Source organism: Mobula birostris, chromosome 27 (assembly GCF_030028105.1).
Source record: "Mobula birostris isolate sMobBir1 chromosome 27, sMobBir1.hap1, whole genome shotgun sequence".
NCBI lineage: Eukaryota > Metazoa > Chordata > Chondrichthyes > Myliobatiformes > Myliobatidae > Mobula > Mobula birostris.
Window position 1 is genome coordinate 20,251,260 of NC_092396.1, and position 18,835 is coordinate 20,270,094.

Consider the following 18,835-nt stretch of genomic DNA (forward strand, 5'->3'; position numbering starts at 1 on the left):
CAACCAGGTGTCTCTTTCATGTCCACACAATCCGCTCTCTGCTCCTCCAATTATGGAATCCCCTTTCACCTCTGCACTCCACTTCTCCCTCCCCCCCCCCCCACTTTCCCTTCTGAGCCACAGAGACAGACTTAGTGCCAGAGATCAGGTCACTGCAGCTTCCCCCCCCCCCCCGTAAGTCATTTCCCTCCCAACAGTATCAAAGCGTTATACTTACATACTTATTATTGAGGGAAAAGGCCACAGGAGTACTCCGCTTTACCTGTCTATTCCCTTTCCCTCTCCTGACAGTTACCCAGATTTGTTTCTTGCAACTTAGGGTTGACTACCTTCCTGTAGCTCCTATCTGACACCCCCTCATTCTCCTGTATGAACCAAAGGTCAGCAAACTGCAGCTCCAGATCCTTAACATGGTCCATTAACACAACTAGATGCACCTCCAGCCGAGCTGTTCCAACATAGTTACAACCCTGGTATCTATCCAACACTGGAAAATTGCCAAGCATTTCCCAGTCACAGCATGCAGGACACTTCCTATCTATCTACAGTAACTGACACCCAATCAGTCTAGTCTCAATCATCAGCAAAGTGATGGGAGCCATCACCAAGAGTGGGTTTCACCACCGATAACCTACACAGTGTTTTGCGAAGATCCCTTGGCTTTGCACCACGTTTTAACCTTGGTCCAAAGGCGGAACAAAGAGCTGAATTCTGGAGGCAACACGAGAATGACGCCTTCGACATCAAGCGGGACTTGACTGAGTACGGCACCAATCTATTACGAAGAAGGACAAGGAGGGCAGGCCCGTGTACCAACTCCCCTCCAAGACTTGCACCATCCTGACTTGCAAACTAGTCCATCACAGTTACTGAGTCAAAGTCCTGGAACTCCTTACCCAACACATTGTGGGGGGTCCTTCGCTGGAATATCTAAAACAATGCACCACCAGCTTTTTGAGGACAATTAGGGATGAAGATAATTGCTGGCTATGCAGCAATGCCAAATCCTGAAATGCAACTCCCTGCGGAATATCTGCTTTCTACCTGTACACCAGACTGAACAATGGTGTTCATGAATTCATCCAATGGTGAAACTAACTGTAGCGAAAAAGAGTAGTGAATGTCTCATAATCAGGGTTCCAGACCTACTGAATTTCTCCGATGACATGAGGCTTTTTTAAGTCAGACTCTTTTGTCCCCAGACTTCAGCCACCTTGATGGAAGAGCTCAGAAACCACACAAGGGCATACTCTTGCCCATTTAATATATTTCCCATTCTCTTTCATTACTTTTCAAATGGTCATTCTTAAGTCTAATTGCCATCTGAGCAAGTCTGGCTGCCTGGAGACTTATACCCAACTGGCAGAAAAGAAAACGTCATTTTCTACAGAAACAGAATTTTAATGAATGCCTTCTCAGTCTGTTTAATTAATGTCCTGATATATTCAGTCAGTCAGTCAGTCAGTGGGTGCCGTCCCGAATCCGGGGTTGGCGGCTATGCACCTCCATCTTCTTCGATCTTCTGATATATTGGGAAGACACTAATTAAACGGATCGGGTTTAAATGACATATAGTGAAGACATCGCTTTGGTACGACCATCCGGGAGTGGAATCCCAGTTCCGCCGAGTCAAATCAAAGACGAGGAAAGAATGTGAAGAATTCGGGCCCTGACCACGGGAGACAGGGTTTTGGGCAGTGAGGAGTGAAAACCGGATTAAGAGTGAAGATGCGGATCCCAAAGTCCACACACCCTGCGGTTCTAGCGTTGGCTCTGGGCTATACTGTGTTGCCGGGGCCCACCCATTCACAACCCCCACCCCACCCGCCCCCTCCACGTCAGCACCGCCACCCTCCAAAAGGGACGTCTGGAAACCCAGACAGCTACAGACGGAATACACCCCTGGCGCTGAAATAGAAAACTTCAAGTTTGTGTCCACATCCCCACACCCCTCCAATCTCCCTCTGCCCCTCCCTTCCCCCACGCCGGACTCTCCCACCGGCTCCGATCTACGGACTCTCCCAAGTTTCCATTACGCAATCCAGACACTCGCTCAGACCTCCCTGGTCCTCGCTCCCCCTGCCTCCCCAATTTCCACCAACACCTCAACCGCCCTCAAATCTGACTGTTCCCCCAATTTCCGCCGGCTCTCCAATCCCACGCTCTCCCAACCCGATTACCTTTCGGGATCGGACCTTTCCTGGATTCACAACCGGAAAACTGGGAGAATGAAATCAGAGTTAGAATCGGCAGGGTCAGAATCAGCCGACAAACTCTGCAAGTGTGCCCCATCGCCGCTGTCACTCCTGCCCCGCGCGCACTCCTTCCTTCCTCCCTCTTTCTCTCTCCGGCTCCTCTCTCCCCCGCTCTACCTTTCGCGAGGCCGAGGAAGCGGCAGCCACCCCTCCCATCACATCATCGCGCTGTGCCGGGCCTGCCCCTCCTCCGAGGGGAACAGCGCGGCTGACCCCGCGCACGTACTCACCGGCTGTACACAGACGGACTGGGCATGCACAGCCAACGGCAAGAAAGCACCCACACACACTCTGCACAGATTCGCACCCAAACAAACCGACACTGCTGCTAGAGACCAAGCACGGAATTATCCTGTCCGATCCAGTCAAAAAATGTTCAAAAATGTATTTGATCCTTTATTAGCAAGCAGCAAAACAAACAGTATTGAAGCATTGAAACTTATGAAACTAAAACTAGCCATATTAAACATACTTAAGCGGACTTAATCGACATTAAATGGAGTTAAGCGAATTCCGATGTAATTAAGCGGTCAACAAAAGATCTGACATCTGGCGATCCCTTGCTCTAAACTAACCAGAATTAGGCACGAATACGTAACTAAACCCTTCGCTTTTACCTCACACCACCCACGTGACTAACTACCATAACAAACACATAATCAATGTGCAACAATGCAGATGGAAAAAGATACATGGCTCGGACACACCCTTTCAGATTGAGTTCCAGACCCCAAACCATCCTCCAAGCGAATACCTTATTTTCACCTTCCCTCTAATCCTTCTACTAGTCTTTAAAGATCTTGCTCTCTGACCCCTCTGCTTAAGGAAACATATCTATGTCATGTTCCATATCTAAACTACTCAGAATTTTACAGGACCCAGTCATTTCTCCCCACATGCTCCATTGTCCAAGGAAAAGAATTCTGCTACACCTGATACTTCATCATGTCCACAATTTCCCATTCCTGGCAACATTTATGTAAATCTCATCCTCTCCAGTACAACCATACTTCCCCTCTGTTTGTATTCTGATTATACCAGAATCATTCGGATCATTGTGGATACTACAGAGAGAGTGCAGAGGGGATTTACAAGGATGTTGCTTGGATCGGGGAGCATGCCTTATGAGAATAGGTTGAGTGAACTCGGCCTTTTCTCCTTGGAGCAGTGGAGGATGAGAGATGACCTGATAGAGGTGTATAAGATGATGAGAGGCATTGATCGTGTGGATAGCCAGAGGCTTTTTCCCAGGGCTGCAGTGGCTAATACGAGGGGGGATAGTTTGAAGGTGCTTGAAAATAGGTACCGAGAGGATGTCAGGAGTAAGTTTTTCACACAAAGAATGCACTGGAGATGGCATTGGTGGAAGCGGATACAATAGGGTCTTTTAAGAGCCTCTTAGATAGGTACACGGAGCTTAAAAAAATGGAGGGCTATGCCGTAGGGAAATTCTAGGCAAATTCTAGATTAGGTTACATGGTCGGCATAACATTGTGGGCCAAAGGGCCTGTAATGTGCTGTAGATTTCTATGTTCTATGTTTATCAATGTTGTGTACAATTCCAGGGTATTTTCCCTTATTCTTACAGTGTTTGCCTTGGCCTTAAAGGAATACATCCTCTATACTGTATATTTAACAACTCTATTGACCTGTCCTACTTTTAAGGATTTATAGATATACCAAGGCCCTTTTTATCACACTGCATCACTCAGCACCCTCACATTGCTGAGTAATCCTATGCCTTTAAAAGACATCAGATACCTTGCCCTCATCAACTCTCCTTGTTATCTTCTAATGAAATTCAGTGAAGTTAGTCAGAAGTAACCTCCCTCACTAAACCTATGTTAGACATAAAGATACGGAAGGCGCTGGTGTGGAGGGCTATGAATGACATGAAGGAAATCTGGAAGTCGAACCTGACCAGAGGGCTTAAAAAGAGGATCTTCATGGCAGTCATAGAGTCCATTCTCACGTACGGATGTGAGACGTGGACACTCACCAAGACAATGCGAAAGTCTCTAGGTGGTTGCTATACACGAATGCTCCAGATGGCTCTTGACGTGAGTTGGCAACAGCACATGACAAACGTCGAGCTCTATAACAACCTACCGATGCTCACCACTAAAATCGAGGCAAGAAGACTGCAACTAGCAGGGCACTGTCTACGCCACCCCGAGCCACCTGCCAGCCTAGTCGTCATATGGGAGTCCAAGCACGGGAGGATGAACCCTGGGTGCCCTCCCAAGACTATGGTCAACAGCCTCCTAGAAGACAGCAGCGTGGCTAATGTAGATGAACTGAAGACACTGATGAGGGAGATGGAGAAGTGGAGAGTCCATCATCGTGCCCAATGCCGGCGCTCTAGGCCCAAGTCGACGTAGTAGTAGTAGTAGACGTCTCTGATCTTTGTCTGTAGAGTCATTCCTCACAACTTAAAACAAAATCAGAAATCGGTGGAAATACTCTTAATAATTTCTCCTTCGGCTCCTCCCACTTCCTCCAAACTAAAGGTGTAGCTATGGGCACCCGTATGGGTCCTAGCTATGCCTGCCTTTTTGTTGGCTTTGTGGAACAATCTGTGTTCCAAACCTATTCTGGTACCTGTCCCCCGCTTTTCCTTCGCTACATCGACGACTGCATTAGCGCTGCTTCCTGCACGCATGCTGAGCTGGTTGACTTCATTAACTTTGCCTCCAATTTTCACCCTGCCCTCAAGTTTACCTGGTCCATCTTCAACACCTCCCTCCCCTTTCTAGATCTTTCTGTCTCTGTCTCTGGAGACAGCTTATCTACTGATGTCTACTACAAGCCTACTGACTCTCACAGCTATCTGGACTATTCCTCTTCTCTATCTCTTGCAAAAATGCCATCCCCTTCTCGCAATTCCTCCGTCTCCGCCACATCTGCTCTCAGGATGAGGCTTTTCATTCCAGGATGAAGGAGATGTCCTCCTTTTTTAAAGAAAGGGGCTTCCCTTCCTCCACCATCAACTTTGCTCTCAAACGCATCTCCCCCATTTCACGCACATCTGCTCTCACTCCATCCTCCCGCCACCCCACTAGGAATAGGGTTTCCCTTGTCCTCACCTACCAAACCAACAGCCTCCGGGTCCAACATATAATTCTCCATAACTTCCGCCACCTCCAATGGGATCCCACCACTAAGCACATCTTCCACCCCCCCCCCCGCTTTCCGCAGGGATTGCTCCCTAAGTGACTCCCTTGTCCATTCGCCCCGCCCCCCCATCCCTCCCCACCGATCTCCCTCCTGGCACTTATCCTTGTAAGCAGAACAAGTGCTACACAAGCCCTTACACTTCCTCCCTCACTACCATTCAGGGCCTCAGACAGTCCTTCCAGGTGAGGCAACACTTCACCTGTGAGTCGGCTGGGGTGATATACTGCGTCCGGTGCTCCCGATGTGGCCTTCTATATATTGGTGAAACCCAACGCAGACTGGGAGATCGTTTTGCTGAACACCTACGCTCTGTCCACCAGAGAAAGCAGGATCTCCCAGTGGCCACACATTTTAATTCCACATCCCATTCCCATTCTAATATGTCTATCCACGGCCTCCTCTACTGTAAAGATGAAGCCACACTCAGGTTGGAGGAACAACACCTTATATTCCGTCTGGGTAGCCTCCAACCTGATGGCATGAACATTGACTTCTCAAACTTCCGCTAATGCCCCACTTCCCCCTCATACCCCATCCGTTATTTATTTATATACACACATTCTTTCTCTCTCTCTCCTTTTTCTCCCTCTGTCCCTCTACTATACCCCTTGGCCATCCTCTGGGTTCCCCCACCTGCCGTCTTTCTCCCCAGACCTCCTGTCCCATGATCCTCTCATATCCCTTTTGCCAATCACCTGTCCAGCTCCTGGCTCCATCCCTCCCCCTCCTGTCTTCTCCTATCATTTTGGAACTCCCCTCCCCCTCCCACTTTCAAATCTCTTACTAGCTCTTCCTTCAGTTAGTCCTGACGAAGGGTCTCGGCCCGAAACATCGACTGTACCTCTTCCTATAGATGCTGCCTGACCTGCTGTGTTCACCATCGACTTTTGTGTGTGTTGCTAACCGATGGAAATGCTCAACAGATGCCCAGGCAGCCATCTGCAGAAAGAATAACCATTACTTGTTCAGGGCGATGTCCTTTCACCAAAACTGTAAAACGTTAAGAGACAGAGAAAAGCAGAAGAGAGGAGATGTGATAGGAAGTCAGGTGAGTTTACGTTAAAAGCGGCATGATAATATGCACCAGGAGGATAATAATGCTGCTGTTAAAGCTGGGAGTCAATGGATCTCCAGATATACTGTGAATAAAAAGTTATGGAGAAGGGCATGGGCTGTATTTTATGGTTGAGATTACCAATTGATCAGATGCCGATGCACAAAGTTCAGCTCCACTGTTGTTTACATCAGACTCTTGATTAATCTCGAGGTCAAGAAGGTGGTGACGTTGGCAGCACCTCATAATTTAATCCTTGCAGACCATAAAACATAGGAGCAGAATTAGGCTATTTGGCCCATCAAGTTTGCTCCAATATTCAATCATGGCTGGGGCCTTTTATCCCCCGCTCAGCCCCAGTCCCTGGCCTTCTCCCAGTAACCTTTGATGCCGTGTCCAATCAAGAACCTATTGAACTCTGCCTTAAGTACACCCAGCTCCCTGGCCTCCACAGCTGCCTGTGGTAATAAATTCCACAATTACCCCACCCTCTGGCTAAAGAAATTTCTCTCTTTCAAATGGACACCCGTCTATCCTGAGGCTTTGCCCTCTTGTCCTAGACTTCCTGGTGTTACTGTGGTACCTCTAATTCACAGTGCTCCTTGTCTGGCCTAAGAGGGCTTTTATTTTATATTCACAAGATCACAAGACAAAGGAGCAGAAGTAAGCCATTTGGCCCATCGAGTCTGCTCTGCCACTCCACCATGAGCTAAACTATTCTCCCATCTAGTTCCAGTTTCTGGCTTTTTCCCCATATCCCTTGATACCCTGACTAATTACAAGATCATTGGTAGTCTGTTTTCTATTTCCAGTATAGTAAACTTTTTAAAATCATTTTCTGCACCTGCTCACCTCATTTTAATGATCTGTGTACACAAATCCTTTAAGTTCTTTGCACCAATATTGGCATTTCATTATATACTTCATTATCTATCCAGATCCTGACCCGGATCTGGGCCGTACCCTCCGAATATCCGGACCTGCCTCTCGGTTTTTTTGCACTACCTTACTTTCCCTTTTCTATTTTCTATTTATGATTTATAATTTAAATGTTTAATATTTACTATTGATTTGTACTCCAGGGAGCACGAAGAGCAGAATCAAATATCGCTGTGATGATTGTACGCTGTAGTATCAATTGTTTGGCGACAATAAAGTATAACGTACTTTGTTCTATATATTTTAATCCAAATCTTCACATTTGCCAACACTAATCCACTTGTAACAGTTTTGTCCATTCATCCAATTTACTAATACCTTCTTAATTTAATTACCTGCTAAGACCTTCTCAAGCACAGTTCGTAAGAAGCATTAAATTTGAAACACATGAAGGAATAATAAAATATACAGACTGCTCAAAAAGCAGATTACACACCGCATGGATGCACCCTGGATGTATTTAAAAGCATGATAGATGACGGGAGGTCGTTTCTTCGTCTGAAGAGCCTAAAGCTCCAGGTCAGAATAAATAGGTGTGAGTTTACGACTGAATATAGGGAATACAGTATCTCTTTCAAAGGGTTAAAAATCCTTGGAATACTGCAGAACATAAAATCCTGTTTGCTTGGCAGCTCAGAATATTAAAGCTGGGTATCGATGGATGTCTGGATACACTGCAAATCAAAAGTTGTGAGAAATAGCATTGGGATGTGTTACGTTTTGAAGTTACAGTCGGATCACAGAGATCAGTTGCACAATTGTCACTCTTGTTTAAGTCAGCCACTGAATTCAATCTGTCCCTCAGCCAGGCACAGACTGGAAGCGTGGTGCACAGCAAAATCCAACATTTTATTGGAAGAACCTGGATCAGTTTGTCTGAAGATCCCGTTTCCTTTTGTAACGACTCGACCCGAACCCGCTGTTGGTCCGGATCCTGCCCAGGGAGAACACAATCGCCACGGCAGACCGGCGGCGGAACCTCCCGGGGGCGGGGCCTGAGTGCGAGGGGCGGGGCCTGAGGAGGGGGCGGGGCCACCGCTCTTGGTTTTCATCCGGCCTCCCATTCGCTCGCGAGAACTGCTGTCGCGAAACATCGGCCCTATCGCGGCACTTCCGCGTGAATCTCACCACTGGCAGTAAATCCAACTGACGACAGTGTTTCTGCCGGAGTAACCGGAGCAGGAAGGGGAGCAGAAGTGAATAGAATTCGATGTGAAATCTGCTAGCCCCACTGAGATAGTTTAAATAACGAGGTCGGGTGGGTGTAGATGGTATTGAGATATTGGGAGATGAGAGTGAGAAAGAAACAGAGTGAAATGCTGAGGGCAGCTCAGGTGGAGATTTATTGAGAGTGGGGTTGAGCCAGGAAAAGAGGGACAAGGACAACATAATTAGGGGAAAAGCAAACTTTCTCTTGTACGTGCAATATATGGAAGGGGGAATAGATCAGGGCTTAAATCGCAGTAAGTATAAATAACCAAGTTCTGTTCGACCTACTAAACAAGAGAAAACACTTAGTTTAAGAAGAGAATAAAGGGATGGTAATACTGTAACTGACACTATTAGGGTGTCCTTAAAAGTGGAGCATAGTGGAGTTGAGGGGGAATTAAAATAGGAAAACAAAAATAGGTTTATTGATGTATTTTTCACATATATGCTCTCCTGAGAGCTGACAGGAAGAGATCACAGAGTCTGTGGGATAGCGGACAGTTTGGGTTGGAGGCTGGAAGGGATAGGACAAAGGGAAGGAGCTAGCAGCCTCAGGATGTGGTTGCAACAACGTCTGAAGGGGCTGCCAATGCTACTGTCCAGCAGCTGGGCCCGGAGGATGCTGGCAGGTCTGGGGTTCCTGCTAATCTTTTACTGGTACCTGACTTCAGAAGGTGGATTCAAGCTGTTTCCCGGGTCAACAGATCCCAAGACGGTGACAGACGCTTGTCTTCAGAAAGAAACCCAGGAGTGGAAGTTAGATGTGGACCACGGCAATGCCATGATCAGTCACATTGATGGAAATAGCCCAGGACAGTTATCTGGCCCAGCTGTGGTTGGCAATGGCCATTTAATCGTGGATGCTCTCTCTAATCAGCTTTGGGTGGCATTGTCTCCTGCCTCCTCAGGTGTTGCAGCTGTTCACCTGACAGACTATGTACCTCTGGTGTCTCTGAAATCACTAAATGTTCGCTCAACGTCCAGAGCTGCACTCGTCCGGTTCCAGGAGGGAATGGTTCACTTACTACAGTGCATCCAAACTGGGTCATCGCACAAATCCCGGGAGTGCGTCACTCTTCGCGAAGACGTGATTGTGCATCGGAGCCGGCCCCACCTGATCTTGCAACGGATTCACATCTCCAACCCTAGTGAGAGAGCGACCGTCTTCGAAGTCAACGCGCCACCCATCGTGGGGAGCAAGTTCTCCTCCAGCCTGGAGAAGCAGAACGACCAGGAATTTGTCCTCTTAGCCGGGAGAGTACTGACAGAGAAGAAGGAAACCATCCTGGTGGTTGTGGCCACGGAGAAAGTGGCACCCAGGCTGCAGGTGGCTGCTAAGTCTGAATTTACGGAGCATGTCCTCTCAGTGGTCTACACCCTCGAGTTGTTGGACTTGACGAAGGTGGAAGAGTCGTTCAGCAAACTGCGGAAAGCAGCCAAAGCAGAAATGTCCGAGTTGCTGAGACTGGGAGCAGAAGCACTCTACCAAGATCATCAGAAGGTCTGGGGTGATTTAATAAACTCAGGTAGGCTCCACTGTGACAGCTTCAATAATTCATTGCCAGGTATCTAATCTTCTGCAGTGTTGCCCTCAAACAGAGAAAAAGGGCCAGTCTGGCCATGCCCTGTGACGCTTTAGTCTAATTCCATCTCTTCTCCAATTAATTTATTTTTGTATAAACAAAGAGGCCCTTTTGCTGAGAACAGTTTTAATCAAGTTGGTTTATTTCTGTTGGAATGGGCTAATATGGTGCCATTAAAAAGTATTCAGCTCCCAACCCTTTGTTCACATAAGTGAGTATTACAACCAGGGATTCTGATCAACTTAACTGAGCTTTTTTTTTTAATTTGTGAAACCTGTGCTTCTCTTTTTTCCACAGTACAGCCCAAAAAAAACCAGTGAAAATTGTAAAGCATGAAAAACTCGCATTTCTAAAACTGAGATGTCAGCAGTTCAAAGGTATTTTCCCCCCTTTGCTCAGTCCCTAGTTCGACCACACCTCTGTTTAGATAAGTCTCAGTTAGCTTTGCACAAGATGTGGAGCAAGATTTGCCCGTGTCCTTGGAAGTTGCTCAAGCTGTGCCAGGTCAGTTGGGGAGTGGCGGTGCACAGCGATCTTGAGGTCTTGCCAGAGATATTTGATCGGGTTACGGTCAGGAGTCTGACTGGGCCATTCAAGGCCATCAGTTTTCTTCAGCTGGAAGCCACTCCGTAGTTGCTCTGGCAGTGTGCTGTGGGTCGTTGTCCTGCTGGAAAGATGAGCTGCCTTCCCAGTTTAAACTTTCTGGTAGAAGATAGCCAGGATCACCTTAGCAGCATTCATCTCCCCATCGATCCTGACTGGATTTTCAGTCTCTGCTGCTGAAAAATATCCCCACAGCATGATGCTACCTCCACCATACCTTACCCGGCTGATGCACAGTAGTAGATTTAAGCCACGTGTACCACTTAAAAAAAAAAAGCATATCCTTGCCCGTGAAGACTTTGCAAAGCATCACTTAGACTATACTGTAAAGATATGGAAGAAGGTTTTGCGGTTGGATGAGACTAAAGTGGAACTTTTGGGCCTCAACACTGAGCAATACATGTGGTGTAAATCTTACACTGTGCACCATGCTGTGGGGTTCTCTGGAACCATTCCAGAATCTAGTGATTCTTGAAAGATGGTTATTAATGCCTTCACAATCTCTTCAGCCACCTCTTTTAAAATCCTGGTGCAGCTTGAGCAATTTTGCAAGGAGCAATGGACAAAATGTGATCCTTCACGTTGTGCAAAGCTAATAGAGACTTATCCAAAAAGACCAGCTGTAATAGCTGTGAGAAGTGGGTCAATTGCGCATTGAGCAAGGGGGATGAATACTTTTGAACTGTTTCATTTCAGGTTTTGAATTTTTAGTTTTTCATGCTTTACAATTTCCCCTGGTTTTTGGGCTCTGCTGTGAAAAAAGGAGCGTATGATTCACAGATAAAAATTTTCAGTTAAATTGGACAAAACCCCTAGTCGTAACACTTGTTGGACAAAGGGTTGGAGGCTGAATACTTTCTCAAAGCACTATAACTCTGACCCATACAGGGAAGTTCTCTGATGGACTGGTCACTTTGGCTTCAGTGGAAGGAGCAATACAAAATGGAGCCATTGATATTTGTATTGAACTTGTCATGTGGAGCCAGAACTGGGAAAACATTCTTATCCCTGTAAGCGTAAGTGCTACACCTGTCCCTACACCTCCTCTCTTGCCACCATTCAGGGCCCCAAACAGTACTTCCAAGTGAGGCAACACTTCACTTGTGAGTCTGTTGGGGTCATCTGTTGCATCCGGAGCTCCCAGTGCGGCCTCCTCTACATCGGTGAAACCCGACACAGATTGGGGGACCGCTTCGTCGAGCACCTCCGCTCCGTCCGCCGAAACAGACAGGATCTCCCAGTAGCCACCCACTTCAACTCTGCTTCCCACTCCCATTCAGATAGGTCCATACATGGCCTCCTCTACTGCCATGATGAGGCTAAACTCCGGTTGGAGGAGCAACACCTCATATACTGTCTAGGTAGTCTCCAGCCCCTTGGTATGAACATAGAATTCTCCAACCTCCGGTAATTCCCTCTCCCTCCCTTCCCCTATCCCTATTTCACTCTGCCCCTCCCCCAGCTGCCTACCTCCTCCCTCTTGGTTCCGCCTCCTTCTACTACCCATTGTGTTTTCCCCTATTCTTTCTTCACCTTTCCTGCCTACCACCTCCCTGCTTCCCCTCCCCCACCCCCACCCCTTTATCTTTCCCATTACTGGTTTTTCACCTGGAACCTACCAGCCTTCTCCTTCCCACCCTCCCCCCACCTTCTTTATAGGGCCTCTGCCCCTTCCCTCTACAGTCCTGACGAAGGGTTCCAGCCCGAAACGTCAACTCATCATTTCCACGGATGCTGCCCGACCTGCTGAGTTCCTCCAGCATGTTGTCAGTGTTGCATAGGAGCAGAATTAGTCCATTCAGCCTGTCGAGTCTGCTCTACCATTACAAGCTCAAGATGTGAAGCTTTGAAAACCAATAGACCTCTGGTTCCTACCTTTCCTATAATCTAAACCAAGGCCTGTCACATCCTTCCCTGCTCCAGTCTGTGCTCTCCCTCTACCCACCCCCAACCCTGAAAGACTCTCTAACCCAGACAGCCCTCCCATCCCCACAGTTTAGATTGGAAGCCCCCATTTGCGGAGAGCTGAGTCTTTGTCCTGCTTCCTCCCAGAATAAATGTGACTCGTGATGCAATAGGTTCACATCATCATTTGGCGATTCACCTCCAGACAGCACTGACCCAGAAAGTTTCAGCTGGGCTGGTACAAATCCATCAGCGTTTTTGGGCTCCTGGCCAGGGTGTTGAGGTGGGGGCCCTCCTGTGAGGGGGCTCGTTGGAATATTTAAGGCCTACACTTAAAGAGCCCTCGATGTTTATGCATGAACTTTATTGTTTGGGATTGAGTTGAAGGTAGATGTTGGAGTATGTTTCTGCAATAACCCATTCCAAGAACCGGTATATACCTGGACTTGGGGCATCAATATATTCACAGCCCCTGCCATCTTTTTACTTCACCCTTCTGCTTTTTTCTCCCTCCCCTGCCCTCCTGCTTCCACTTTCTCAATTTCTCCTCGTTCCTCTTGCTAGTCCCAGATTGGGTCATGCTGCCTGAGAAGTTTACCTGCTGTAGCTGTCAGTGTGCTGATTCAGTGTAGCCCGGTAACCTTGAAATATCCGTGGTGAGCTGCCCCTTTCTGTTGCAGGCATGGAGATGAAGAAGATTACGGATTCGCACACTCCCTCCAGCGTGATCGTGAACAGGACGCTCTTCTACGTCCTTTCCACGTCACCGGCTCCCCTGCTGGACCTGCAGAGCGGGGCCGAAGAGCGGGAGAAGCTGGAGGCCAGCTTGAACTACGCTGACCACTGCTTCAGCGGCCACGCCACGATGCACGCGGAGAACCTGTGGCCCGAGCGGATCTCCGACGTGGCTCACCTGCTGCAGCTGTCCAGCCTGTGGAGGCTGACCTTGCAGAAGCGAGGCTGCAAGAGCCTGGTGGCCGCTGGCGCCCATGGTATGATGCAGGGCATGGTGATGAGTTTCGGGGGACTCCAGTTCACCGAAAACCACCTCCAGTTCCAGGCAGACCCCTCGGTTCTGCACAACAGCTACCTGCTGCGAGGGATTCATTACAACAAGGACCTGATCAACCTGGCTGTGTTGCTGGATGGAGACGCCAAGCCGTTCCTCCACGTCTCAGTCAAACCTCAGGAGAAGCAAGTCAAGCTGTATGGCTGTGAGGCGGGCTGCATGAACGACCCAGTGGAACTGACTGCTGAACTTAAGGGGCACGTGTTTCCCGTCATGGTGACTCGGCCAATCACTCCCTTGTTGTACATTTCAACTGATTTGACTCACCTGCAAGCGCTGAGGCACACGTTGCACCTGAAGGCAATCCTTGCCCATGAGGATCACATGGCCGAACAGTATCCGGGGCTCCCCTTCCTCTTCTGGTTCAGCGTGGCGTCACTCATCACCTTGTTCCACCTCTTCCTCTTCAAGCTCATCTACAATGAATACTGCGGCCCAGGTGCCAAGCCGATATTCAGGAGCAAGGTATAAACCTAACGCGGGTGCCCTGTCTCTGCTTGCTCACTGGGAGCAGTCCTACGTTTGGACTCCTATAATCTTTCTCTCTGAGGTGGGGTTACCCGTGAGTCTCTGGTGCTAAGCGGGACTTGTTTTTCTTCTTCGGTGACATCTTTCACCTCTTCAAAATTATCCTGATTCAAAGAGGAACCGTGCCCTTCCTGAGTGACATGTATCAGCTTCTTAGTTCGCAGTAGATCTAAGCAAGGTCTGAGCTTGTGTTACTGTAATTAAGTGTGCCAGGCCCTCATTAAGTACCCACACTGATCACACGCTATCACTTTTATTCCAGCTCATTGTTCGGAGTGTTTGTGGTGTGCGCACAGTTTGGCGAAGGGTATTCTCTACTTAACAGAAGTTATGTTTTGGGTGATTTTTGTGCAAAGGAAGTGGGAAGACAAAACCGGATGCTTGAGTCCTGAGGGTGATGAAACAATGCCTGTCCTGCGTCACCAGTCTGTCTACCAGGAGTGATGATGTGCAGAAAGTGCAAGAGTCTCTGTGGATCCACAAAGACTCTGCACTGGGGTGGGAGTCCCGCTGAGGATAAAGACAGAGAGAGGGAGCTCAGTAAGGTCAGGATTATAGAACAGCATCCGGGTGGGTCAGTGAATGAGCAGCAGAACCCAGTGGATCCAGTAAATGTAGAAAAAGATCTTAGTTCTAATTGTGCAGAGTCGGGCCTCGGTGCCTCCAGAGATCTGGAGCAGAGTCTCCATGGAGTGTAGGATGGGGCTCAATAGAAACTGCATTTATTCAACGTTAGCAACTTCCTGTGCGGGAAAAAAAGTTGTTCCTTCTGATTTGAGGAAGTAAAGTTTTGAAGAACTTACAGCATAATTTCCAGTAGGTGGGTGAAATGCCCATGTATTGCTGGTCCTGTTATTGTAAGAATCTAGTCAGCTCTGCAATATGTCTATTATTGAAAGCATCATTTCCAGTAGGTAGAACTTCCCTCGTGTTGCTGCTGCTGTTATCGTAGGAATCTAGTCAGCACTGCAGTACGTCATTATTAAAAGCCACACTTCAGACCAGACTCGTTTCATAAATGACCCTGTTCATTTATCAGCAGGTGGAAGTAGACTGGCCTTTCGGTCAGTTGAGATTAATTTGCCAGAAGGATGTTGATATTTTTATTGTCTTGCATGTAGTGCCTAAGTGTTATTAACCAAAATGGATGATGGACTGGCCCTGCAACTAATCCTACTTATCACACAGACTGCAGCCAGGATATTGAATGAGGTCTGATTATGTTATGGTGGAACTGTGCTCTAAGTATACCCTACGTGCCTGATTCAAGAATTAACAAGATGTGAAATGAGTGAACAGTGGATAGGTTACACTGAGGGAGAAGATTTGGTGCTTGGGAATTCATCAAGTGATTTGTAAAAGTTTGTATATCCTTCCCAGGGAATGTGTGGTTTCTTCCAGGTGCTCTGGTTTCCTCCACAGTTGAAAGATGTATTGGGTAGTGCAGTGGTCCCCAACCTCCGGGCTGCAAACCAATACCAGGCCGCGAAGAATGGAGCGGTGCGGCAGTAGCCGGAATGCACCCTGCAGATCTTTAAGAAAAAAGCCAAAATAAACAAGCTAATGAATTAGGTGCTGCCCGGCATGTAATTAATTAGCTTGTTTATTTCGGCTTTTTTCTTAAAGATGTGCTGGATGCGTTCTGGCTACCACTGCATGCTTTGCGGCCCGAAGGTTGGGGACCTCTGGGTCTGTGTATTATTTGGTTATTGTAAATTGTCCCATGATTAGGCTAGGGTTATATTGGAGCTGGCAGTGTAGCTCAAAGGGCCTATTCCAAGCAGTATCTCTTTAAAAAAAAAAATTAAATTAAACTGCTGAGATGCAGGGACCACTAGGTTCCATGTTCATTTCTAAAAGCAGATGCTCTCTTTCTGATTGCTAATATGTTTGGAAAATGTCAGCTGTCCAATTTGTGTGTGAACATGTGATGTTGGTTAGCTGGCTTCCACTGCTACAATTGCAATGTATGAAACTAATACCATTTGCAACAAACCAATAGAAAGAGGCCCTGAAGGCCAGCTAATGTCTAGGAGACTGCATGGGGTGATACGTCAGAAGCCTTGTTGAGTAGGATGTCAGAGAACGGACAACGAGAAAGACAAGTTGACGACCTTATTCAACAGAGTGGTTCCTCCCGGCTGTACTTGTATGGGAAGCCCCTTTCATTCTTCCTGTGCTTAGTATTAGCTGGGGATAAGTGGCAGAAGTGAATGGTTAGAATCTCCCATGGCTGTTTGTGGGTGGGGTTTTGTTGGTTTTATTTAAAGACTGAGCTTATTTGTGAATGTATTGTGTGCGTCATATTCACTGTATTTCACAGAGGCCCTCAAGCAACTTTGAATCTGATCAGCCCAACAAATAATGAGACCAATAGCCAGCCTCTCCTTTACAAGTAAATCTTGTTCTGACATTGTTCTTGTTTAAGGAACTAAATGGATCTTGGCTTTACCTGAGTGGCTTTATAAAGACTCACGTTCCTTTATGCTGCTATTAACCATGACATTATTATTGCCCAACTTCAGCTTGTGCTGTTATTAGAAGGCCACACTGTTCGTGAAATACTCATTTCAGATCGGGTTCATATCACATTCTGATATTTAGCAGCAGCTGGCAATGAATTGTCCTTCAAACTAGATGTGAGATACATTTATGAGGATATTATTCACTTCTATTGTCCTGCATTTAGTACCCAAGTGTTATTTTCTCAAATTGATAGAGCACAAGCTGCATTCTGCTCAGCTGTGTGTGTGTGTGTGTATGTCCGTCCGTCCGTCCGTCCCCATCCACTCCTGCCCACTAGGTCTAGGCTGCATTCTCCCTGTTCTGTTGACTTGCTCCCAATCACAGGCTCACCTTCTGCTGCTGGGTTCAAATGGTGGTTTACAAAGCAACATCCACAAAGCCTGGGAGCCAGCTTAGTCACTCTGACTGTAGATAATGTGTGGTATAAAATGTATTTTTAAATTGCTAAAGCCACACTAAAAGTAAATTACTGTATTATCCATTATTACTTCCGGGTTGTTAAAACTGTTCATTTTCCTAATCATTCACATTTACTACTTTTCATAAACACAAGAGATTCTGTAGATGCTGGAAATCCCAAGTAACACACACAAGATGCTGGGGGAACTCAGCAGGTTCAAGCAGCACCAGTGGAAAGGAATAAACAGTCTACATTTCGTGGAGAGGCACTTCCATCAGTATTGTCCAGATGAAGGATCTCGGCCCAAAACGTCAACTGTTTATTCCTTTCTATAGATGCTGCCTAACTTGCTGAGTTCCTCCAGCATTTTGTGTGTGTTAATCTATACTTCTCCCTGCATTGTCATACCTCCCATTATAATTGCCCTGAACATTGGCACCCAAAGCACCATCCATTCTTGCTGCTTTTTGTTGTTACTCAGTTACACCTATTGCTACTGTCTCCTCTTACCCGTGATTGTTAGTGTTGCTCACCGTTCACTTTCTGGGGCTGCAGTCAGCATCATAGATGTGCACTTGTCTGATACATTTCCTCTGGCTTCTTTTGAGTTTTTTATGCTGTGTAATCAATTTCCACATCTGTTGGTTACAGTTTTCTTTTTGTCAATTAAACAGGATGTGATAAGAATTTGATGAAATGATTCTTGTCCTTTATCATCACCTCGTCATGTGGCTGTTAACATCTAGGGTTAGAGGAATAGAAGGTGACGCAGGCATCAACGTCAGCTGAGAGCATGTCTACAGACCGATTTTTTTTTGATGAAGAGCACTGCTTTAATTTATTTTGCATTAAAGATGTGATTAGACACTGGATGTTAGACCAACCTATGGCACACAGCTGTTTGGTGTTAAATGTTCATGCTGAGATTCTGCTGGTGTTCCAGCTGGAAATTCTTGGCTTCATCTTTGTCTCCAGTAACAAGTGACCTCGCATTTTCCAGTGTGATATATGCTGTGCAGATCCTAGCATTTTGATGAATCTGTATTAAACTGGCTGCATAATGTTTTCATTGCAAGATTGAAAATTTTCATTGAGGAAAAGAACTATGGGGGAAGAAGGTTTCTGATCAAAATTGATTTGGGGTGAAATTGCTGTCTGATTTTTCTTTTTCCTAAGGTTAACAGTTTGAAATAAACAACATAATTGCAGCAAATGACTTGTGGTTTAATTTTTCAATTGAATGAAAACAGATCAGATCTAATGTTAGTGAAGTTTTTAATAATTCATTACCAGCATTAGTGGCTTGCACCACTGTGAGGATTATGCAGGTGCCGTGGCCTGTCTTTTAACTGCACTCTTTCAGAATCTCAAAGCTGCTGTCAATTTCATGCATTATTTAATTCTAACTTGTATTGTAAATCACTTTATTGAGTGGTTGGTGTTGCTTTGAATTAAAGTAAAAATTGTAAAAGTTTCTGGATACTCAGGGGTTGAGCTGTTAACCTCAGGAGCTGGGTTCCATTCCTGGTTCAAATCTTACCTTGGTTACAACATAAATAGGCACGAGTATACTTCACCACGCCTTCG

At 46.7% G+C, this 18,835-nt stretch overlaps 2 protein-coding genes across 4 annotated transcripts in view; one reads left to right on the plus strand and one right to left on the minus strand.

The window, feature by feature from the left end:
* plod1a (procollagen-lysine, 2-oxoglutarate 5-dioxygenase 1a) overlaps positions 1 to 2,422 on the minus strand; it is a 45,614-nt gene extending 43,192 nt beyond the window's left edge. For 2 of the 3 annotated variants that reach the window (XM_072245236.1, XM_072245235.1), the window contains exon 1: positions 2,181 to 2,421. In XM_072245236.1, coding sequence (XP_072101337.1) covers positions 2,181 to 2,292 — 112 coding nt within the window. In that variant the 5' untranslated portion in view covers positions 2,293 to 2,421. Of the gene's footprint in view, positions 1 to 2,180 lie in introns of all 3 variants that reach the window. The other variant, XM_072245234.1, reaches the window with a different exon arrangement.
* A 6,125-nt stretch (positions 2,423 to 8,547) lies between these two features.
* On the plus strand, positions 8,548 to 18,452 carry kiaa2013 (KIAA2013 ortholog). Its single transcript, XM_072244982.1, has 3 exons — positions 8,548 to 10,160; positions 13,406 to 14,259; positions 17,923 to 18,452. The coding sequence occupies exons 1-3, from the start codon at positions 9,191 to 9,193 to the stop codon at positions 17,938 to 17,940; spliced, it is 1,842 nt and encodes a 613-aa protein (XP_072101083.1). The 5' UTR covers positions 8,548 to 9,190; the 3' UTR covers positions 17,941 to 18,452.
* The last annotated feature ends 383 nt before the right edge of the window (positions 18,453 to 18,835 follow it).

Bases quoted from the DNA above. Each gene is read 5' to 3' on its own strand.
- kiaa2013 (XM_072244982.1), top strand. From the start codon at position 9,191: ATGTGGTTGCAACAACGTCTGAAGGGGCTGCCAATGCTACTGTCCAGC. The intron at 10,161-13,405 runs GTAGGCTCCACT...TTTCTGTTGCAG, and splicing joins GGGTGATTTAATAAACTCAG to GCATGGAGATGAAGAAGATT.